The sequence below is a fragment of the Mustela putorius genome, unplaced genomic scaffold (assembly GCF_011764305.1).
Source record: "Mustela putorius furo isolate JIRA1106 unplaced genomic scaffold, ASM1176430v1.1 tig00003976_pilon_pilon_pilon, whole genome shotgun sequence".
Classification (NCBI taxonomy): Eukaryota; Metazoa; Chordata; class Mammalia; order Carnivora; family Mustelidae; genus Mustela; species Mustela putorius.
This window is the reverse complement of record NW_025422118.1, coordinates 3,381,428-3,396,657: the sequence shown is the minus strand read 5'-3', so window position 1 is coordinate 3,396,657 and position 15,230 is coordinate 3,381,428. Positions and strand designations below refer to the sequence as shown.

The window sequence follows — 15,230 nt, the reverse complement described above, 5'->3', positions numbered from 1 at the left end:
CTCAAGGATTTTGATGGATTCCTTTCTCACATTGAGGTCCTTCATCCATTTTTAGTCTATTTTTGTGTGTGGTGTAAGGAAATGGTCCAATTTCATTTTTCTGCATGCGGCTGTCCAATTTTCCCAGCACCATTTATTGAAGGGCCTGTCTTTTTTCCATTGGACATTCTTTCCTGCTTTGTCGAAGATTAGTTGACCATAGAGTTGAGGGTCTATTTCTGGGCTCTCTATTCTGTTCCATTGATCTATGTGTCTGTTTTTGTGCCATTACCGTGCTGTCTTGATGATGACAGCTTTGTAATAGAGCTTGAAGTCTGGAATTGTGATGCCACCAACTTTGGCTATTCAAGGTCTTTTCTGGTTCCATATAAATTTTAGAATTATTTGTTCCATTTCTTTGAAAAAGATGGATGGTACTTTGATAGGAATTGCATTAAATGTGTAGATTGCTTTAGGTAGCATAGACATTTTCACAATATTTATTCTTCCAATCCAGGGGCATGGAACATTTTTCCATTTCTTTGTGTCTTCCTCAATTTCTTTCATGAGTACTTTATAGTTTTCTGAGTATAGATTCTGTACCTCTTTGATGAGGTTTATTCCTAGGTATCTTATAGTTTGGGGTGCAATTGTAAATGGGATTGACTCCTTAATTTCTCTTTCTTCTGTCTTGCTGTTGGTGTAGAGAAATGCAACTGATTTCTGTGCATTGATTTTATATCCTGACACTTTATTGACTTCCTGTACAAGTTCTAGCAGTTCTGGAGTGGAGTCTTTTGGGTTTTCCACATAGAGTATCATATCATCTGCGAAGAGTGATAATTTGACTTCTTCTTTGCCGATTTGGATGCCTTTAATTTCCTTTTGTTGTCTGATTGCTGAGGCTAGGACTTTTAGTACTATGTTGAATAGCACTGGTGATAATGGACATCACTGCCATGATCCTGACCTTAGCGGAAAAGCTTTCAGTTTTTCTCCATTGAGAATGACATTTGCGGTGGGTTTTTCATAGATGGCTTTGATGATATTGAGGTATGTGCCCTCTATCCCTACACTTTGAAGAGTTTTGATCAGGAAGGGATGCTGTACTTTGTCAAATGCATTTTCAGCATCTATTGAGAGTATCATATGGTTCTTGTTCTTTCTTTTATTGATGTGTTGTATCACATTGACTGATTTGCGGATGTTGAACCTACCTTGCAGCCCTGGAATAAATCCCACTTGGTCATGATGAATAATCCTTTTAATGTATTGTTGCATCCTATTGGGTAATATTTTGGTGAGAATTTTCGCATCTGTGTTCATCAAGGATATTGGTCTATAGCTCTCTTTTTTGATGGGATCCTTGTCTGGTTTTGGGATCAAGGTGATGCTGCCTCATAAAATGAGTTTGGAAGTTTTCCTCCCGTTTCTATTTTTTGAACAGTTTCAGGAGAATAGGAATTAGTTCTTCTTTAAATGTTTGGTAGAATCCCCCGGGAAGCCATCAGGCCCTGGGCTTTTGTTTGTTTGGAGATTTTTGATGACTGTTTCAATCTCCTTACTGGTTATGGGTCTGATCAGGCTTTCTATTTCTTCCTGGTTCAGTTGTGGTAGTTTATATGTTTCTAGGAATGCATCCATTTCTTCCAGATTGTGAAATTTGTTGGCGTAGAGTTGCTCATAGTATGGTCTTATAATAGTTTGTATTTCTTTGGTGTTAGTTGTGATCTCTCCTCTTTTATTCATGATTTTAATTATTTGGGTCTTTTCTCTCTTCTTCTTGATAAGTCTGGCCAGGGGTTTATCAATTTTATTAATCTTTCAAAGAACCAGCTCCTAGTTTCGTTGATTTGCTCTTGATTTGGATAGATTTTATGCCCTTCTTTTGTCTGGTTGCTGAGGCAACTGGAACATAGTTCCAGTGCTATGTTAAAAAACAAAGGTGACAGTGGACATCCCTGTCTTGGTTCTGAACATAGAGGAAAAGCTCTCAGTTTTTCCCCATTGAGGATGATATTAGCTCATCATACATTCTTTTTGTGATATTGAGGTGTGTTTTCTCTATAACAACACTGCAGAGAGTTTTTATCAAAAAAGATACTGTATTTTGTGAAATGCTTTTTTTGCATCTATTGAGAGACTCATATGGTTCTTGTCCTTTCTTTAATTAATGTGATGCATCACATTGATTGATTTCTGGGTATTGAATCATGCTTGGAGCCCAGGATTAAATCCCATTTGGTCATGGTGAATAATCCTTTTAATGTACTGTTGGATCCTATTAGCTAGTATCTTGAGGAGAATTTTGGCATCTATGTTCATCAGGGATATTGGTCTGTAATTCTTTTTGTTGCAGGTCTTTGTCTGATTTGGGGATCAAGGAAATGCTGTTATCATAGGGTGAATTTGGAAGTTTTCCTTCCATCCACTTTTGAAACAGTTTCTGAAGAATAGGTTTTATTGTTTCTTTAAATGTTTGGCAGAATTCTGCTGGGAGGCCATCTGGCCCTGGACCCTGTTGGGAGATTTTTTTTTTTTTTTATAAAGAGTTTTATTTATTTATTTGACAGAGAGAGACGGAGAGATCACAAGTAGGCAGAGAGAGAGGGAAGCAGGCTCCCCGCCCAGAGCCCAATGCGGGCGGGCCTTGATCCCAGGACCCTAAGATCATGACCTGAGCCAAAGGCAGAAGTTTAACCACTGAGCCACCCAGGCGCCCCCTGTTGGGAGATTTTTGATTACTGTTTCAATTTTTTTGCTGGTTATGCAACTGTTCAAATTTTCTTTTCATCCTGTTTCACTTTTGGTAATTTATATATTTATAGTAACTAACCTATTTCTTTCCAATTATGCAATTTTTGGAAGATTTTTCACAATATTCTCTTATGATTGTACTTCTTTGTTTTTGGTTGTGATCTCTTCTCTTTTATTCATGATTTTATTTATTTGGGTCCTTCCTTTCTATTTTTTTTTTTATAAATCTGACTAGAGGTTTATCAATTTTATTAATTATTTCAAGAACCAGCTCCTAGATTACTGATCCATTCTGGACTTTTGTTTGTTTGTTTGTTTACATATCATTGATATCTGCTCTAATCTTTATTATTACCCTCCTTCAACTGACTTTGGATTTATTTGTTATTCTTTTCATGTTCCTTTAGGTGTAGGTTCGATGATATATTTGAGACTGTTCTTGTTTTTTAAGGAAAGCCTGTATTGCTACATTTCTCCCTCTTTTGACTGCTTTTGCTGTATCCTAAAAGTTTCAGACTGTTGTGTTTTCATTTCCATTTGCTTCCATGTATTTCTTCTTTATTGTATTGTATTGTATTGTATTTCTCATTTCTTCTTTAATTTCCTGGTTAACCCACTAATTCTTCAGTAGGATGTTCTTTAACCTCCATCTATTTGTAGTCTTCCCAAATTTTTTCTTGTAGTTGACTAGTAGTTTTATAGCACCATGGTCTGAAAATATGCATGGTATGATCTCAATGTTTTGTACCACTTGAAACCTGATTTGTGACCCAGTATATGATCTATTTTGGAGAATGTTCCATGTGCCCTGAAGAAGAATGTATACTCTGCTGTTTGAGGATGAATTGTTCTGAAGATATCTGCTAAGTCCACCTGGTTCAGTGTGGTCATTCAAAGCCATTGTTTCCTTTTTTATTTTCTGTTTAAATATTGAGGTATGTTCATCAAGGTAACTGGATAGTATTCTCCAATACAAGAAAGGTATCAGGAAAGACAAGAAAGATTTCAAGGTATAGGAAACACACAGAAAGATCATAATACTGTAACATATCAGAAGAGAATAAAGACATTACAACTCAATGGAGTGTAGGATCCTAGATTGGAGGATGGGCAAGAAAAACAACATTTATGGGGTAACTATCAAAATTCAAACAAAATCTATATATACTAGTAAGTAGTTTTGTAGGAATGTTAATTTTTATATTTGATGATTTCATTAAAAAACTTAAGAACAAAAAGAAATCACTGATAGCAATGGTGAGCAATAGAAATGGTGATATCACTACTACATTACCAATTTTTTAAAGATAAAAAGAAAACTTAAATGATATAAAAAATTCTTTAAAAACCTAACTTACAGAAAGTAAAACAAAATAAAGAAATCTAAACTGCCTTATACACACCAAAGCAATTAAATCAGTACTTAAAAATATTCCCTTAAGAAAGCTGAAGATCTCTTTGGCTTCAGATGTGAACGTTTCCAAGTACATATGGAAGAGATCAAACTTATAATGTATAAATTCTGAATAAAATATTATAACTCATTTTATGAGGTTTGCATAAGCTTAATATAATGAAATAAAACATTATAAGAAGGATATTACATATTATTATTTCCTAAGCATGAACCCTAAAATCCTAAACAGAATATCAAGTTTTAAAAAATCCATGATTTGTAAAGATGAGTACAATCTGATTAAGGAGTATATAAAATAGCTACTCTATAAGGTGGAGGAGGAGTTAGGAATATACACAATACATTCATATATATTATGTATTAGAGAGCCAAGCTAAGACAATAAAGCAAGAAAAGGAAGTACAAGTAAAGAAGCAAATAAATAAATAAATACATAAATAAATAAAAATAAAACCCAAAAACTAGAAAAGGAAATCTAAGATCAGAAAAGAGAAATTAAAAGCATCAATGTTCAAATGTAGTGATCATAAGGGGCACACCCACCTAAGTGTTTATAGCAGCAATGTCCACTAGCTAAACTATGGAAAGAACCTTGATGTCCATCAACAGATGAATGGATAAAGAAGAAGTGGTACATATATATACAATGGAATACTATGCAGCCATCAAAAAATGAAATCTTGGAGCACCTGGGTGGCTCAGTGGGTTAAAGTCTCTGCCTTCGGCTCAGATCATGTTCTCAGGGTCCTGGCATTGAGCCCCGGTATCGGGCTCTCTGCTCAGCAGGGAACCTGCTTCCTCCTCTCTCTCTGCCTGCCTCTCTGCTTACTTGTGATCTCTCTGTCTCTGTCAAGTATTAAATAAATAAAATCTTAAAAAAAAAATGAAATCTTGCCATTTGCAACCTGGATGGAACTAGAAGGTATTATGCTGAGTAAAATAAGTCAATCAGAGAAAGACAATTATCATACAATCTCTCTGATATGAGAAATTTGAGAGGCAGGGCAGTGGATTGTGGGGGGTAGGGAAGGAAAAAATGAAACAAAATGAGATTGGGAGGGAGACAAACCCTAAATAACTCTTAATCTCATAAAACAAAACTGAGGGTTGCTGGGTTGGGGGGTATGAATAGGGTGGTTAAGTTATGGAAATTGGGGAGGGTGTGGGCTATGGTGAGTGCTGTGAAATGTGTAAGCCTGATGATTCACAGATTGTACCCCTGGGACAAATAATACTTTATATGTTAATAAAAATAATTTTTAAAAAAGTATTATTGTTCATATAAGAAACTAAAAAAATTCAAAAGAATTAACAATTAAGTATGATCACAGAATATAAGGTGAATACATACATATCAATGGTATTTCCATAAGCTAGCAAGAAAAATTGAAATGTTAATGTAAAATAATTATTATAGACCATCAAATGCATAACAATAAAAATAAAAAGGGTATTCCAGACAATGAGAGAATACTGGTGAAAGGTATTAACAATAACAAAAAAAAGTAAAGATTTGTGTGTATTAGATTGGAAGACTCAATACTGTTAAGATGACAATTCTCTCCAAAGAGATATAAGCATTCAATGCAATTCCCAAATCAAAATCTTGGTTGTATTCTGTGTTTCTATGTGTGTGTGTGTGTGTGTATTTAGAATAATTCTAAAATATGTTTAAAGGAAAAAGACCCAGAATAGTCAAAACAATAGTGAAGAATAATAAGAGGATTTAAACAAATAGATTAAATGGTAATAAAGCTCTAGTAATCAATACAGTGAAGTATTGATTCAACAATATATAAATTAGCCAATGGGGGGAAAGAAGACAGGGATTTGAGAAATAGGCCACATGTAACCATTGCTTAACTTTTTAAAAATTGCCAACACAATTGGATGAGATAAGACAGGTCTTTCTAGAAATAGTGTTGGGGCAAATGAATATGGAAAAGATAAACTTTAACCCCTACTTCACACCACACATTTTGTCAATTAGAGATGACCATAAAGCTGTATGTGAAAAGGTAAATAAAAATAAATTCCAAAAAAAGGTAAAAATATTTATGTCCTTGGAGTAAGAAAATATTTCTTTTTTTTAAAAGATTTTTAAACATTTATTTATTTGACAGACAGATCACAAGTAGGCAGAAAGGCAGGCAGAGAGAGAGAGGAGGAAGCAGACTCCCTGCTGAGCAGAGAGCCTGATGAAGGGCTTGATCCCAGGACTCTGGGATCATGACCTGAGCAGAAAGCAGAGGCTTTAACCCACTGAGCCACCCAGGCACCCCAAGAAAATATTTCTTAAATGGAAAAGATAATGATAAAAATCATATACTGAACTTAAATTCATAAAAATTAAGAAATATGCCCATTAAAAGACACCATTACAAGAGTAAAAAAACAAGCCTCAACCTGGAAGAAGATATCTCCGATATACCACCTGACAAAAGATTCATACTCAAAATATATAAAATCCCACAAAGATTAATAAAAATGTTAAAATGAGGAGTGCCTGGGTCACTCAGCTGGTTAAGTGTCCAGCTATTGGTTTTGGCTCAGGTCATGATCTCATGGGTTGTGGGATAGAGACCCATGTTGGGCTCCACATTCAAAAGGGAATCTATTTCAAGAGTCTCTCTCTCTGCTTCTTCCCCTGCTCATATACTCCCTCTCTTTCTCAAATAAAATAAATAAATAAATAAAATGGAAAACACATGTATATTCTCTTAAAGAGAGTATCCACATAGTTAGGAACAGTATCAAATGTTTTTCAACTCTTTAATCATCAGGTAAATACTAATAAAAACCACAATATGATCTCATTACACATATACCAGAATAGTTAAAATTTAAAGAGACTATTAATAGCATTTTTTTGTGGGGATATGGAATACTTGGATCTTTCATACATTGTTGATGGGAGAACAAATTATTATATTTTTTGAAAAACTCTCATATATCTCCTAAAATAACAGATACTAAGCCTATGACAAAAGGATTTCACTCCTAGGTAGATATTCAAAAGAAATTATGTCTACCAAATAGGTATTTTTTAAAAAACATACAAATGATCAACAGGTACATGAAAAGGTGCTCAACATCACTATTTATCAAGGTAATGCAAATCAAAACCACAATGAGATAGCACCATACACCTGTTGGAATATCTATTATCCAAAAGTCAAGAGATTGCAAATGTTGGTAAAGATGTGAAGAATAGGAAATCCTTCTACACTGTTGGTGAGAATGTAAATTGGTACAGCCATTATGGAAAGCGGTATGATGGCTCCTTAACAGTTAAAAATAAAACTACCAAAAAAAAAAAATAAAGATAAGTAAATAAAATTACAATTTTATCCAGCAATTTCATTTCAGGGCATATATACTGAGGAAACAAAATCAGTATCTCAGCGATATCTGCATTCTCATGTTCAATGTAGCATTATTCATAACAGATTAAATATGGAAATTACCTAAATGTCCATCAATAGATGAATGGATAGAAAAATGATTATTGTATGTACACACACACAGGAAGACACACACACAAAATGGAATATTAGTCATAAAAAATAAGAAAAATTTGCAATTCCTATTTGCAAAACCAAAGTTAACTATGTAAGTAACAGATGTGTTAATTATCTGTCTTGGCAATCAATCCACAATGCTTATCAAATCATCACATTTAAAACTTTATATTTACACTATTATATTTGTTAATTATTTCTCAATAAAGTTAGAAAACATTAAGTAAATTGGTATGGTAATTATCTGGCATGCTTTAAAAAGTGATGTGACTAGAGAGATTAGAGCAGATTAAGGGAAACTCAGGGCTGCTAGAAAGTGAAGTCAAAGAGAGATTTGAACTATGTTGAGCTTGGGGGCTGGGAGGATAATGTAAGGCATTCTAGGCTAGTTTGGGTTTTTAGTCGTAACTAACAACTAAAATAAAATATCTTTACTTGGAAATAGTTTAAAAATTACATTATGTTTTTGAAGTTAAGAAAAAAATATTTGAGTTCAAGGAAAGAAAAAGAAGAGAGATAAAAGGAATGAGAGAGGGAAGAAAGGAAGGAAAAGTCTGACTTACCAAAGCTTTTTCCACTATAATGTGCATTTCTAGGTATTGGGGTAATAGTTTTGAAAGAGTTATTTCCTGAAAGGAAAAAAACAGGATTTATCAAATGTTAGTATGTATTGAATTTGTTAAGTGCAAAGAGTAACATATATATAAAGGGAACACATAAAAAATTCATAAGGAATTAAATATAAAAATTAATTACAAATCAGAAAATTTCATTTGAAAACATACTCCAGGTTTAAGAGTTCCAGTGAGCTTGCTGGAGTAATATAAGAGCTTAGGTACTCTCTACTAATACTGAATGAAAAAGTGAAAATAAAGACACCATCCTGACGTCTTCATCTCATGACAAACCTACATTACCAGTTCATATTGGAAAATACTTCACACACTGTCCTCCTAAAGATTATGGTAACAACAACAACCATGGTGCACTGGAAATCTTTAATTCATTCACAGAAAAATATAAGAAATATTTGAGAATTCACAGTCTACACAGAAATTTGGGCAAATAGCATACTTGGTGCTATTAAATACATGGGTACACATAAAAGAACAAAATGCACAATATCAGAAATAATTCTGTACTCTCTGAGTATAGACTGTATGTTCCATTTGGTATGATGTAATAATTCTTGATTGTGTCAAGTCAGTCAGCTATATATCATCAATTTATTATATCATCACAACACTATAATGGTAATTTTATAGGAGCTGTATTTCTAAGATACTGAAATTCCATTTTACCTATAGAAATTTCAAAAAAATTCTATATTTCCTCTTTGATCCAAGTTTCTTGGACTTTCCATATACCTTTTAGACCAAGTTTATATGTAGCTATAAAAATTATTGTTAAGATTTTGGAGGAATTATGTTAAACCTATACACTCATTTGGAGAAAAATGGAATATTTATTATGCTGAGTCTTCCAATCTATAGTATGTCTCTTCATTTATTGATGTCTTCTTTGATTTATTACATCAACATTTTATACTTTTCAATATATAAAACCTGTACATGTTTTGCTATATATGTATCTGCAGTGTCTGTGTTCCCATCCCACAAATTCATATGTTGAAACACTCACAATGTAATTACATTTGGACGTGGTGGCTTTGGAAGGTATTTAGGTCAGGAGGCTAGAGCCCTCACAAATGGGATTAGTGCCCTTATAAGAAAGGACTGAGAGCTAGCTAGTTGTCTTTCCACCATACAGCAAGAAGAAGTCCTCTAGGTACCAGGAAGAGGACATTCACCAAAAATCTGAACATACTCACATCGATTTTGGACTTCCAGTATCCAGAACTGTGAGAAATAAATATATGTTTTTTAAGCCACTAGTCTACAGTAATTTGTTGTAACAGCCTAAACTAAGATACCATTTTATTCTTTCAGTGATTGAAAATGTCATACACTTTCCCTATAGTTTCCACATATTCATTGCTAATATGTAGAAATGGTTGATTTTTTATCTTGATAATGTATTCTGTAATTTTGTTGATTTCACTTAGTTCCAGCAGGTATTTTCATGAGTTTCTAAGCAGATAACTATGTCATCTGCACATAAAGGCATTCTTATGTTTCCTTTTCTCATCTGTATGCCTTTTATTGCTTTATTATTCTGTCTAGAAATCCAACAGCATTAAATAATGTTGGAGAGAGTGCACATCCTTACCTTATACCAAATCTTAACATAAAAGTACTCTGTTTTTCTTCATTATGTATTATATTTTCTATATGTGTTTTAAATTTTTTGGCTGAGTACAGTATAGTTTATTGATGATACATGACAAGGAGGGCTCCCCAGTCCTCTCTACTTCTTCTGAGAGTCTGGGGTGAAAACTGTGGAGGTTGGGAGAGTCTCAGTGTTTTGGGGGATAAGTTGGGGCAGAGACTCCCTGGCAACTGAGGGCCTCTCTTTCTTTTTGCTGTCACTGGGGCTGATAGGCCAGCAGGCTCTTACTCCTTGGAGGCCATGTGGACCATAAGGTCCATCAGCCAGTTGCAGTAGCAAAATTCATTGTCATACCAGAAAATGAGTTTAACAAAATGGTATTTGAGGGCAATGTCAGCTCCAACATCCAAGGTAGAAGAGTGAGTGTCACTGTTAAAGTTGAAGGAGACAATATGGCCCTCATTGTAGCCCAGGAAAACCTTGAAGGAGCCCTTCAAGGTCAGATCCATGAGAGACATGTTGTGGGTGGGGACATGGAAGGCCATGCCAGTGAGCCTCCCATTCAGCTCAGAGATGACCTTGCCTACAGACTTGGCAATGTCAGTGGAAGCAGGGATGATATTCTGGGCAGCTCCATGGCTGTCACTCCACAGCTTCCCAGAGGGGCAATCCATGGTCTTCTTGGTGGCAGTGATGGCATGGATGGTGGTCAGAGTCTCTCCACAATATCAAAGTTGTCATAGATGACCTTGGCCAGAGGAACCAAACAGCTGGTGGTCCAGGAAGCATTGCTGAGAATTTTGAGGGAGTTGTCATATTTCTCATGGTTCACATTCATCATGAAAATGGCATCAGCAGAAGAAGCAGAGATGATGACCTTCTTGGCCCCACCCTGCAATTGAGTGCTAGCCTTTTCTATGGTGGTGAAGATCACAACATACTCAGCACCAGCATCACCTCATTTGACATTGGCAGGATCTTGTTCCTGGAAGATGGGAGATGGAATTTGCATCGATGACAAGTTTCCTGTTCTCTGCCTTGGTTGTGTTGTGGAATTTGCCATGGGTGGAATCATACTGGAACATGTAGACCAGGTAGCTGAGGTCAATGAAGGGGTCATTGATGGCCACACTATCCACTTTTCCAGAGTTAAAAGCAGCCCTGGTGACCAGGCACCCAATATTGCCAAATCCATTCACTCTGACCTTCACCATCATGTCTCTTGATGACGGCTGGCACTGCACAGCAGAAGATGCAGCTGTTTGTCGAATGGGGTAAACCAGAGAGCAATATCTGCTTTTATAGGATTGTTTTTTATCATTACAAGTTGCCAACATCACCAAGACCTTATATAATAAATGAATTTTGAATTGAATTTTGTCCTATATTTCTGTATTGAGAAGATTGTGTACCTTTTCTTCTCTAACCCAGTAATATGGTAGATTATTTTGGTATATTTTCAGATATTGAACCAGACCTCCATTGCTAGATAAACAATGCTTAATCATGGTGTGCAATTTTTTTTAATAAATTACTCAATTACTTTTGCCAGTATTTTATGCAGAATTTTTACATCTATATTCATATGGTTAATGGGCTTGTTTGTTTTATACTGTCTGAATAGAGTTTTAGTATCAGGACAATATTGTCCTCACAGAGTTAGTTGTAAAGTGTTCACTCCTCCTCATTTTTGTTGGAGAAATTGTACAGAATTGGCTTTTATCTTCTCTTAACAGGTATTCTAAGCTATACATAAAACCATCTACACCAGAGAAGTTTTGTGTTTGAGAGATTTTTCACTGAAAATTCAGTGGTTTTTAATGGTTACAGGACTGTTTAGGTTGTCTATTCCCTCTTGGTTGGGTTTTGATAGTGCATTGTTTTTAAGATAATGGCCACGTTTTATTTACATTGCCGAATGTATGTAGTTAGAGTTGTTTGCAGTATTAGTGATCTGGTTTAAGATCAGAGATCAGAAATGAGTGTTGCACAACAGAGTGTAACCTGAACAAAGTACATATTAATGATTTTTACTTAACTCATCAGAAAACTAAGACTGCAAATTAAGCCATTTACCAAAATCTGGAGAGAGAAATGTGCCTGCAGGGAGGGCGAGAAATCAAGTATTTGCTTAGCTGGTTCTGATGACACCAAAAGCCATGTAAGTTGATAAGAATATCCAACTAGGAATTTTGGCTAAACTTCTACGGGCCAAGCTTGGCTAACATTAAACTATGAAGTCTCTGGGAATCATAAAGATATTTGATTTCACAGATTCTTACAGGCTTTTTCTTCAGGAATTCCATCAGTTACTCAAAATAAAGATTACAGCATATATTGAAAAATATATAGTGTTGGCTGGTGCAGAGGAACATCAGACACTGAAGGAACTACACAAACTTCTCTATCTCCTTTATTACACAAAAGCCTTAATCTATCAGAAAAAGTGGAAAGAGATTTATGTCTTGAAGGCACTGATAAAAACTACAGCCAGGATAGGAAAATGAATAAAAAGGTCTAATTCTGTAAGAACAGTAAGGAATACCTGTTAGGCCCAGTATTACATCTGGAGAAGAATGTTGGTGACATTTGTGAAGACTACGTTCCCATATCCAGGTTCACAGTGCCTTCCTAACATTGAGTTTTAATCCAAATATCAGAGAATCCCTCTGTTCTCTGCTCCATGCCAAATCTATGACCTGCGCTAAAATGTACCAAAAACAAAACAAAACAAAACAAAACAAAACAAAACAGGAAAGAGAGCAGGAAGATTTGGAGGAGACAGATTTTATCTAAAAATCCCAAAACAGTCAAGTGGAAAAATACAAAGCTATACAGAACAGGATTCCTCTCAAAAATTAACAAAATTTAACAAAAAGTAATTGCTAAAAACAATGTGAAGCTGTTGTAAGTACACTAAGAGTAGCAAAAGCAAAAACATACATAAACAGATGTATATTCTGACTATATTAACAGAAAATTTTAAGCCAAAGTCCCAGCAACAAGATATGTTCATCTCCAAACCTAAAGTTAATATTTAATTCAATATCGACTGCTTACTGTGTTATGTAACATGTTCAGCTTTCACGAGAGAGAGAGAGAAGGGATAAGGACAGGCAAGAAGAAAATCCAATGTATGGAAAGTAGTTGGTTGCCCCTATCCACAGGTGTCTATGCACACATTATTTTAACACTGAATACCTTTGAATTGTCTTCTTGATAAGCCTGTGTGTGTAAATGCAGTTAGGAATGATCTGGAAAAGAGAAAATTGTTGCCTGCTTGTCTTTCAGAGAAAAAAAAATATTAAAATTTTCTAATTTTTAGGCAAAAATAATGATTACCTAGTGAAGGTTTGGCAAACATATCTTCTATTACTTTAAATAAGAATTAATAATGAAATATGATGTGAAAATGAAAAGTACAGAACAAAGCTCAAAATGTCCCACAGGAGGATGCTGTGATAGCAGACACAAACTATAGAATTCCTATAAGAAAAAAAAATGTGGAAAACATAAATTTTGAAGAATACAAATAAATTGACCTAATGAACATCTATAAAACACTACACGAAACTGCAAGATATATAGACAAACACATATACTAAAGTCAAATGCACTACCTGAATATGATCAAAATCAATTAAATGTAAGTACCAAGAAAGATATGTAGAAAATGTGTAAGTATGCATACTTCTAAAATTCCCATGGGTCAATGGAGGAATAGCAAGATAAAATTTTAAATGTTACATTAAAAGATTATAAATACATGGTATATAAAACTCAAGAAATGAAAATACATCAATTAAAATCAGATTAAGAATCAAAAATTATCCCCTACATAAGGCCAACAAAAGAACTGCCAAAATTTAGAATCAACTTTTTTTCAGATCTCTAGAAATTAACAAATGGCTTGCAGTGTTAGAGGGAGTGTTTATTCAAGAAAAATAACTGATCTGGGTAAAAATTATGATTTTTGTGGAACTTGAATTCACTCCAGTATTTTCTCCTATTAGTTGAAAACTAATAGCTCAAATTTTCAGTGAATACAAGTAGACTGACAACTTCCAGAAAAAGAAAAAACATGGCTGGAACATCTTCAAAATCTCATTTCCAAAGAAATGTCATGACCTGACCTCTTTTGTTCCTAAAATAGGTCCATATTGACCTAAGTCACATTTTACATAGTTTTTCTAAAGACATTTGCTTTTAGAAACTATAGGCATTTTGAGTTGTCTGGGGCAGTGAATGACTGTGAGGCAAACAGCAGACCAACAAAAAAACTTAAAGCTGAGGAATAAGATATTCATACAGAGCTTTGAAAAGCTATGATCAATTTCTGGGAATCTGGCAGACCACACACATGTATCAGACTAAGTGCATCCCCAAGTCTGTACACATACTCAGGAAAGACCTAAACTCTCACCTCTGATTGATCTTGAGGCTCTGTGCAAGCAGAAATGAAGGAAAGGTGCAGTTGTTAACTGCCTGAATGAGTGACAAAGTCATGCTCCAAAAGGTAGAGAGAGACTCTCAGCAAGAACTGGGAAATTTGGGGCACATGGGTGTCTCAGTGGGTTAAGCCTCTGCCTTCAGCTCAGATCATGATATCAGGGTCCTGGGATTGAGCCCCACATCAGGCTCTCTGCTCAATGGGGAGTCTACTTCCCTTTCTCTCTCTGCCTGCCTCTCTGCCTACTTGTGATCTCTCTGTCAAATAAATAAAATCTTAAAAAAAAAAAAAAAAAAGAACTGGGAAACTTATTGATTCCAAGCATTTAAAGAACTCTAAAAAAAAAAAAAAAAAAAAAAAAAAACTCTGATCATTAACATACAACGTCAGTGGCTACATACAACACAGAATACGCACTTCAGGGAAACAGTCAAAAATTTGCAAAACAAATAGTAACTGCAATGAATAGCAATAATATTTGATGGAGGGGTATGTGATTTCCAGAGTTACCACATGTATTACTTGGAGTGACTAGTTTCAGTTTTCAAAAAATTATGAGACATGAAAAGGACATAAAGTATGACCCATATACAGGAAAAATGTCAACAGAAACTGTCTTTGAGGATGATTAGATATTGGATTTACTAGAAAAATACTTTAAATCAGGTATTTTGAATAATTTTAAAGAGCTAAAAGGAGTTATGTATAAATAACTGAAGGAGGGTATTATAATAAGTCTCACTAAATATGGACTATCAAAAAAGGCATAAAATTATTAAAAAGAAATAAATAGAATTTCTGGTATTGAAAAACACAATTGAAATACAATATCTATTAAAGTGGCTCCACATCATATATGGGCAGACAAGAGAAAGAA

At 34.6% G+C, this 15,230-nt stretch overlaps 1 protein-coding gene and 1 pseudogene across 1 annotated transcript in view; both read right to left on the bottom strand.

Moving 5' to 3' along the window:
- Window positions 1–15,230, bottom strand: part of LOC101691786 (disintegrin and metalloproteinase domain-containing protein 18-like) — a 204,420-nt gene that overhangs the window by 160,943 nt on the left and 28,247 nt on the right. Inside the window, exon 7 of the mRNA XM_045070988.1 lies at window positions 8,238–8,303. Within this exon, the coding sequence (XP_044926923.1) occupies window positions 8,238–8,303 (66 nt within the window). The remainder of the gene's footprint in view (window positions 1–8,237; window positions 8,304–15,230) is intronic.
- LOC101680495 lies at window positions 10,188–11,117 on the bottom strand (annotated as a pseudogene).